The sequence below is a fragment of the Sinocyclocheilus grahami genome, unplaced genomic scaffold (genome assembly GCF_001515645.1).
Source record: "Sinocyclocheilus grahami isolate Dianchi unplaced genomic scaffold, SAMN03320097.WGS_v1.1 scaffold268.1, whole genome shotgun sequence".
NCBI classification, from domain to species: domain Eukaryota; kingdom Metazoa; phylum Chordata; class Actinopteri; order Cypriniformes; family Cyprinidae; genus Sinocyclocheilus; species Sinocyclocheilus grahami.
The window spans coordinates 656,119-665,122 of NW_015505447.1; the positions used below are offsets into that span (position 1 = coordinate 656,119).

Below are 9,004 nucleotides of genomic sequence, written 5' to 3' on the forward strand. Positions count from 1 at the left end.
GACTATTGTTTTGTACACTGTTCATAATGGATTTATAAGCGGGTAAGATTTCAAAACATTAATCTCAATTCAATATTTCATATCCCCGTATTTATATATTATTATAGGTAAACAAAAAAAAATCTGTGTAATAAGTTAACTATGAATATACAATACATTATCCCTTAAATGTCAACCTTATAGTTTGAACGTTCGTTCGTCTTGGCTCAAAGCCACTTGCTGAGAACTTTTCTTCGCGGAAGCTTTGCGTTAATTACAAGTGAGATAAGAAAATATTTAATCTGCAATAAATATTTTTTGTCCAATTATTTGCCCAGTTAGTTTTAGTATTGAGGTAAAAGTTACCTTGCATTCGCTATATAACAGTGACGAAGATATAGAAGAACAGTGACGCTATATAACGGTCACGAAGATGACTGAGCAAATTTGACACGTTTCCCCCTTTTGCAGCTACTTTCTTCTTGCAAGATCGGCAGACAGGGTGACCGTCCTCAATTATTGCTTTCAGGACTCTTGTAAAAGCCAAAATACGACCAGACCACCGATTTGGTCCTCTTAGATGGCTGAAAAATGCGCAGAGTGCTGTCAACTGCCTTCCGCCATTTCGTCTCGTGCAAAAAAAAACAACAACAACACTGCATGCTGCTTCTGCGTCAAACTAATGCTGGCTGGACAGGATTACCGCGAGTTTTCAAAATCGCAATAATTAAACACGGTTTTGATGATAATTAAATTTTAAACGATAATACTAACCGTCAGGGCATTTTATCATGATTTATCGTAAACCGGTAATCGTTACATCCCTACAACGCAGTTTGTGTATGTCCAGAATAGAGATCGGCTGCAATAAAACAATAAACGGTCGGTTGCCGATCGCGTAAGTTCCAGAGGAAGCTCCTTCGGCCATCCTACACACACGTGACTGACCGCTCGCTCGCCCCAACAGGAGGGTCGTGTTACTCTCTACACTGCACTCAACCTGAGGGATTCCTGCACTTTCAGTCTTTGAGGAGACATGAAAAACAGTGCATACCGCAGGAACGGTATAACGGAAAATATTAGCGGTTTTGAAAAATCACGGTATACCTTGAAACCGGTAATCGGCCCATGCCCAATTCAAACAATAAATGCCGTTTTGGTGCGATTTAATGTGGAGTAGCACCTCAATCAACAGACGCAGCAGCGCGAGGCGCACGTGAACTGATCATCTCCTCCACATTAATACCAGTTTCAGCACAAAATAAACATGACTAAACATCCGAAGGTAAGTTAAAAGAATGAGTATAACTGTACAATCCATATCCTGTCTCATGTAATCACTCAATCAGTGTTTCAGCTACGCAAAGACGTCAATATAACGGCTTGTAAACAATGTCACGTAACGTCACATTTACCTCAGAAAAACATATTCGGTGACCATAAACTCATTAGTCAGACAGAAAAATAAACTGTAGAGAGGGGCATTTTGCTAAATATATGCACCATATAACATATTCATTATAAATTTTACTGTTCTTCAATGTTTAATTTATGTTTGAATAAATCCATCAAGTTTTTATGACAGCCACCATTATGTTAATTTATTTTTTTTTTTTACTAATTGTAGTAGAAATATTATGTAATTGTAACTATCATTTAAAAAACTTCATTAAGTGTAATTTTAACAAATCAGTTAATTTTACGCTTCAATATTATAGTAATGTAGTACCAACTGACTCATGTATATTTTACAGTATTAGTTGAGAGATTTTTTTTCCTTGAGATAATTTGGCATGTAGCCTACTGTACCTGACATCCAAAATAATCGATATTGAATCGAATCGAATCGAATCGAAAGCTTGTGAATGAGAATCGAATCGTGAAATTTGTGTCCAAAGTAAACCCAGCCCTAATGGTAATGTTCTGGAGCAGGATGTGCACAATCAAGATAAAACAGTACTTTTCACTTCCCAAAGAAAGATACAATGGCTGTGTTTTAAAAACATAGTCTAGTGCCTAAGATGCCCAAAATTGCAGCTGACTTGGAACAAACATATAGTCAAATTTGCATCAAGGATGTTTTTGCGTAAAGGGTTTAGTGCATCAAAATGGTTATCAATATAGCAGTTAGATTAAGGATGACGTCATTATGCACATCAGGCTGAAGAAAGCTAAATCTGCTAACTTTTTTAATGCATTTTCACTTTTCTGAACAGAACAGTGGAAATACTGGATGAAAACATAGCTCATGCTGACTCTGAAGTGCTAGTTACACCCAAAAATGCTGCTGACTTGGAAGGAGCCCATGACACCCAAAATGCAGCTGACCCTGAACACTCTCATTCGGCCCCTCATTGCCCAAAAATGTTGCAGATTCACAACATGCCTATGACACCCAAAATGTAGCTCACCCAAATGTGCCATTCTGACACCAAACAGCCCTGTTTAGCCGAACAAAACCTTGCTGATCCCAAACACCCTTTATTGCCCATAAATGCTGTGGATTCGAACTGTGCCTTTGACACCCAAAAAGCCACTGCCACCAAACACCCATATTTAGCCCAAAAAATGCTCCTGATCCTAAAAACCCCTTTACTAGCCAAAAACTTGCTGACCCCAAATGCCGCTGGACCCCAAAAAAGCCTTTTATCATTATGCACTAAAATGGCCAAACCCGTTTATTGCTCAAAAACGTTGAAGATAGATCAAAACATGCCTATGACACGCAAAATGTAGCTGACCTCAAACACCCTATTATTCTGTCCAAAAATGCTGCTGACACCAAACACATCAATTTAGCCCCAAAATGCTGCTGATGCCAAACACCATTTACTGCCCAAAAACGCTGTTGATCAAAATGTGCCTGTGACACCCAAAATGCAGCGGACTCCAAAAAACGTTGCTCATTCGAAACATGTCTATAACACCCAAAAAGTAGCTGACACAAACACCCCTTCTGTCCCAAAATGCTGCCAGCACCAGACATGAACACTTCACAGTCACAGGCACATTGGACATGTGCCTGTACCCAAATTCTGCTCCAAAAAGCTGCTGACAACAAATATCCCTATTTACCCCCAAAAAATACTGCTCACTGTAATTCTATTCTCACTCTATTCTTCCTAAAGTTGCTACTGGAATCAAACACCCATATTTAGCTGAAAAAAGCTTCTCACCCTAAATGCCAAACACCATTTGGCTGTCTGGTGCAGTCTTAACAACCTGGAGCTTAACACGCTCAAAACTGTGGAGATGATCGTTTTAATTAAAATTAAATCCTATACTTCTACTTCTGTATATAGTACATTATTAAATTTTACTTTTTTTTATTATATTAGTGTTATATTACATCCCTACTGTGTTATTCCTATGTATGTCTGCACTATGTTTGTACTTTCTTCTACACTGGAAGCTCCTGTCGTCAAGTCAAATTCCTTGTGTGTGTAAACATACTTGGTAATAAAGCTCTTCTGATTCTGATTCTGATTCTGAAGAACGCAACAGTAATATGCAAACTTGTGTGTGTAAGTATACTTGGTAATAAAGCTCTTCTGATTCTGATTCTGAAATGCCCCATTTTGCCCAAAAATGCTGCTGACCTCAAACACCCCTTTACTGCCCCAAATCGTTGCTGACTCGAATCGTGCCTAAGATGCAGCTGACCCAGAAGAGCTCCCCCGTTTGGCCCAAAATGGCTCTACTCTGAAAGATGATGTTACCCAAAAGAACTGCTGTCTAGGAAGACAGCTCACTAGCGTTTGAAACACGACCTATGTCTTCTTGCCCTGATTGGAACAGATTAGCAGTTTGCTAACTAGCAACAACAGTTGTTTAGTGGGCCGAAAAAGAAAAAAACAACAACTAGCCAGTCACAGTAACTTTTGTGGTACTTATTCACGCAGATATGACACACACGTCCACTTAGAAACCTCAAGTAACGCAAATTTGAGCCTGTAAACAGTGTGTTGTATCACAGCTGAACTCAGATTAGCCGGCTAACGTGCTAACTACTCACATTTGCGCAGCCACCTCATCCAGTATCGCACGACCAGGCTGTGATATTTCTTGTTCTCGATGCACCACACGGATAGTCCCTGAATGGATTCCATGGTGTTGGATACAGTCTGAAAGCGACGGTCCAAAGTGGACTCCAAGCGCGGCGACGAGCCACTATTGTGGCCGCTAACGCCTGCACTTCCAGCAGCCATTTTCCAGATCTTCCGGTCGCGGTGCTGCTGCCCCTTACAGGTTCATGTGTGGATACTGCAACATCATGGGACACTGATCCTCCATTATTCCCAACATTACAATAACAATTAGACATGTACATTTGAAGATCGTATTGTTCTTTTCCTCTTTCCTACTCATTCGCGGTCTCTGGTCTGAAATCACAATGACAAGGAGAATGTGTTATACAACACAAAATATACAGAAGTAGAAACTGGTGAAATCACTTTGAAACATGTATAAATATGAGTATTTCATATTGCTCAAATATGAAACATGCAAACATCCAGCAGGGGTCAGTCATGGACAGAGAGAACAAAAGAGAAAAGCAGACTTTCAAGTGTACCCGTCTACTGACGAAGTCATGTTAATCATATTTACAGATATCAAGATCACTTTCATTAATTTAATTAATTTAATAATACAAACAACCTATGTATTTCCCCTGGCTAATATATGATAAAGATTGTTTTGGACAATTTAAATAAACATGTAGGCATAAATAGAAAACTATTATTTTAAATTGTGTAATATTACACAATATTACTGTTTTTAATGTAATTGTTGAGCATATCTTTCAAAATCATTTGACAAATGTTACCGACCCTAAACTTATGAATGGTATAGTCTATATTTAAAATATTTCTATATAATATATGGCAATATATACACCATAATTCATGTCTAAAATTGAGAAATAGAAAAAGAGAGAGCGAGGACAAATTCAAAAATAAGAAACTTGGAAACATTTAATGATATCAAAAAGTAGAGCACGTTGAAAAACATTTCAGCAACAACTTTGATACAAGAACAGAAATTACTTAGAAGAGAAAAAGGTTTTGAATCATGAATAGAAAATAAGAGTGGTGCTACAATGGCGGACTTTTCTGAAACAAATAATAATAAAAACATCTTCCTCAATGCGTGAAGCTGTTAAGTGCCATTAAATATTAGTCTCACAATACACCTTCATGTTCATGTTTCCCTTACAGTATAATCTCCATTATAATTCCAACAATATACTTGCATGTATTTTTCACACGATACTTGTACAGCTGCACAAAGACGTGATTACATGCATCTCAGTCAACATAGCCAAAAAGTTCTTCTCATTCCTCATGAAGCGACTACCAAATACTGCATCTATAATGTCAGAATATATTCTACAAATAACTAAATAAAATACAAGTCTCATCTGCCTCAGTGTGACCTTTTACAGTGTGTGACATGCCACATATTCATCATTAACTTGAACATGTTAGTTTTAGAGAATGGTTAATAGTCACAATGCTCAGATTCACAAATTCTAAATGGGGAAAAAAAGGTGAGTTAAAGGAAACAATTGTGCAATTTCCTATAACAAAAATCGAGATCTCTAAAACAAAACTAACTATTATAGCATGGAAGCAGAACAACATAAATGTGCATTGTTTTTGGCAAGAACATTTTCAATAAATGAACGTTTACTCTCCAGATTATAGAATAACACCTCACACACATCCCATCTGTTGTTCCTGGGATTATTCTTTCGGTCTCTTAATAAATATGAAACACTGAGCTATGATAATGGCCACGGCCCACTTGTACTGACACTTTAAGGCTGCTTAAGTGAATTCAGTATCTTCAAGTAATAATGCAATAAATAAAACTGCCTTTAAAATATCCTCCCATATAATGCATTTCTGTTTCAGCCGATGCTCAAAGTGGTTTTCAATTCAAGTCAAAGAACATTAATGTAGATTGCTATCACAGTCATGCTTCTGGACGTTTCACCAAACTATTTTTCTGCTGATATCTGGCTTCCTGGTTTTATGTTCATAAAGCTGCAGATATTGTTGGAAGTCTGTGTTATCATGGAAAGTGGAGCAGTAGTGTTTGATAGCGGTGCATGTTGTTTCGCCGCTTGACTATACGGCTCTGGCATGTATTTTAAGACACTTCTTTCTTCAACCTATAATCGTATAAACACAAACCTTATGTCACACTGTACATATGATCATTTCTGTGCTGTACATATATGTGGCAGAATGCAAAATTAACTAAACTAAATAAACAAAACTTTGTGGAAAAACAATGAATTCTCGGTATCAACAGGCTGGAGAAATGGTTAAGTCAATCATTCTTTTAAACATGAGAAACTTCTAAATGTTATGCGTTTAACATCTCTGTGCAAATATTAATCTGTTTTTTTGGCCCTTCTCCTTTTACAGATTCACCCACATCTTTCTCACTCATCATCATCATCATCATCATCATGTCCTCTGGTGGGGCGGAAGTAGGATTAGTGGAGGACACAGAACAGTCCTGCATGCCCAAGCTGCTGCCATCTGTGGCTGACAATGGTATTACAAGTGGAGGAGGTCTTCCTGTTGCAGTCTTAGAGGTTTCGTTCAAGGAGTTTGTCTTTTGCCTGACTAGAAGTTTGCCGTTTTCGATGAGTTTAGGTTCAGATGTCACATTATTTTGATTTGTACAGATCATACTGTCTTTAAAAATTAACTAAACTAAATAAACAAAACTTTGTGGAAAAACAATGAATTCTCGGTATCAACAGGCTGGAGAAATGGTTAAGTCAATCATTCTTTTAAACATGAGAAACTTCTAAATGTTATGCGTTTAACATCTCTGTGCAAATATTAATCTGTTTTTTTGGCCCTTCTCCTTTTACAGATTCACCCACATCTTTCTCACTCATCATCATCATCATCATCATCATGTCCTCTGGTGGGGCGGAAGTAGGATTAGTGGAGGACACAGAACAGTCCTGCATGCCCAAGCTGCTGCCATCTGTGGCTGACAATGGTATTACAAGTGGAGGAGGTCTTCCTGTTGCAGTCTTAGAGGTTTCGTTCAAGGAGTTTGTCTTTTGCCTGACTAGAAGTTTGCCGTTTTCGATGAGTTTAGGTTCAGATGTCACATTATTTTGATTTGTACAGATCATACTGTCTTCAAGTTCACTAGATGTGGTATCGGAGCTGCTGAGCCATGAGCTGCTATCGCTGGGGCTCAGACCTCGATCGTCCTCTTGAACGCGTTTGCTGCTTGAAGAACCTTGCGAGTCAGAATCCGACCAACTTAATCTGCGTTTCTGAACCAAAAAAAAAAAAAAAGCAATTTAGGACATAAGTCTTTTATGTTCATGAAAGACAAACAATAAACCATTCGAGATTGTTGTAGACTGTAAAAGACACTCATTTGCACCCATTGACCAATATAATGGTCATAGGAAATGTTTAAAAACAAGAACTGGCAGACAAAAAAAAAAAAAAAAAAGACATTTCATGAGCTAAAGTGGATGGTGAGCTTATGTGGAAAAATCTACTTTTTGGACCAAGAAGAAACTTTGGTTTGTTTATTTCAAAGTGTTATTTGTGGACAAGTATCCACCATATTTTTACCGTTAGAGCGGTTGCAGACATTTGTAACTTCTATCTTCTGGTGTCATTCGCGTCCAGCTATTTTAACTGTACAAAATTGGCTTTTTATGCTGCTTGATATTGCAAACTGGTATTTGTTATTGTTATTTTATTTCCATAAACAAAACACATTGGTTTGTAGAGTAAATAGTTTTACTGATTACTGCACTTTGTTATTCCTCTAGTTATACCTATAATGGCTGATGAATCTGAAGTCTCGCACATTCACAGAACATATCTTACTTCCACATTGCAGAATGAGGTGGATATCAGCCGCTTACCTTCACAGGAATATGTAACTGGTCCTGATTCCAGCGTGGAGGCAGGCTAGCCATAAGACTGTGGAGTGAAGGGGTGTCATCGCAATGCTGAGGCCTCACCTGAGGGAACCAAGCCTTTAACATCATCTCCAGCTGCAGAAGAGTACCCATATACTTCTCCCTATGGAGGAATAGCAGAAAAATAGGATTTATTAAATGGCATTATATGTATTGGACACAAAACTGAGAAATGTATCAATGGTGAAAGTTTAATAGAATAAAATGAAATACCCAAGGTTGGGTTTTTGTAGAACACCAACAATCCTTCGCAGTCGATCCATGGCAACACTCTGTTGAAATGTGCTCAAACCTGCCGAAAAGAAACAAATTAAGAATAATTAAAAAAATAAATAAATGAAAACACAATTATATGTTATGGGTGGAAGCTACTAACTACTAAGTTTGGGGTCGAAAATATATATTAATGACACTTTTGAACAATCCAGCACATTCTTGCCGAATAAAAATCTTACAGATCCTACTTTTGAAAGGTAGTGTATATGACATTTTTTTGTGCATTACCTTTATCATATCGACCGGTTTTCAGCCCCTTCAACAGCTCCAACAGGGGTCTGATGTACCCATGCATCTCTGCACACTGTAAGAGAAATTTATTAATACATTTATCGTCATAGAAACATTTAAAAATACAGAGGCATGACAGATTTATAAACTACATAACTCAGAGGCTTGAGCAATTTTAAAAGAAACAAACTTTCCCTTATTGTTTGAAATAAAACCTAAATAAAAACAAAACCTAATAAAAACGGACTAACTTTATAAGCAGAGACAAATTCTCTCAGCATAAAAATTAAATAATGAGTATATGATGACTTCTTAATTGTTTGTGTTGGTATGACTTTTGTGTTAAAATAAATAAAAAAAAACAAGACATTTTAAACAGGGTGAAGAGATTTTCAAACTCACTTTGCGTGCAAACCGCCGGTCCCCCTCTGTGGGAATCCTTTCAACTGATGTTGAGGTCTGACCAGTGTAGGCTGGAGATGCCACAACGCCTAAAAAGACAGTATAAGTCATTATAATCCATAACTATGTCCCCAC

The 9,004-nt window shown here is 37.5% G+C and overlaps 2 protein-coding genes across 5 annotated transcripts in view; both read right to left on the reverse strand.

Moving 5' to 3' along the window:
- LOC107599506 (regulation of nuclear pre-mRNA domain-containing protein 2-like) overlaps positions 1-4,252 on the reverse strand; it is a 50,059-nt gene extending 45,807 nt beyond the window's left edge. For both annotated transcript variants that reach the window (XM_016291112.1, XM_016291113.1), the window contains exon 1: positions 3,995-4,252. In XM_016291112.1, coding sequence (XP_016146598.1) covers positions 3,995-4,187 — 193 coding nt within the window. In that variant the 5' untranslated portion in view covers positions 4,188-4,252. The remainder of the gene's footprint in view (positions 1-3,994) is intronic.
- Positions 4,253-4,979: 727 nt separating this feature from the next.
- LOC107599507 (uncharacterized) overlaps positions 4,980-9,004 on the reverse strand; it is an 8,108-nt gene continuing 4,083 nt past the window's right edge. For 2 of the 3 annotated variants that reach the window (XM_016291116.1, XM_016291114.1), the window contains exons 3-6: positions 8,465-8,540; positions 8,174-8,252; positions 7,904-8,063; positions 6,701-7,294 (exon numbers count right to left, since the gene is read on the reverse strand). In XM_016291116.1, the coding sequence (XP_016146602.1) occupies positions 6,815-7,294; positions 7,904-8,063; positions 8,174-8,252; positions 8,465-8,540 (795 nt within the window). In that variant the 3' untranslated portion in view covers positions 6,701-6,814. Of the gene's footprint in view, positions 6,675-6,700; positions 7,295-7,903; positions 8,064-8,173; positions 8,253-8,464; positions 8,541-9,004 lie in introns of those variants that run through there. The other variant, XM_016291115.1, reaches the window with a different exon arrangement.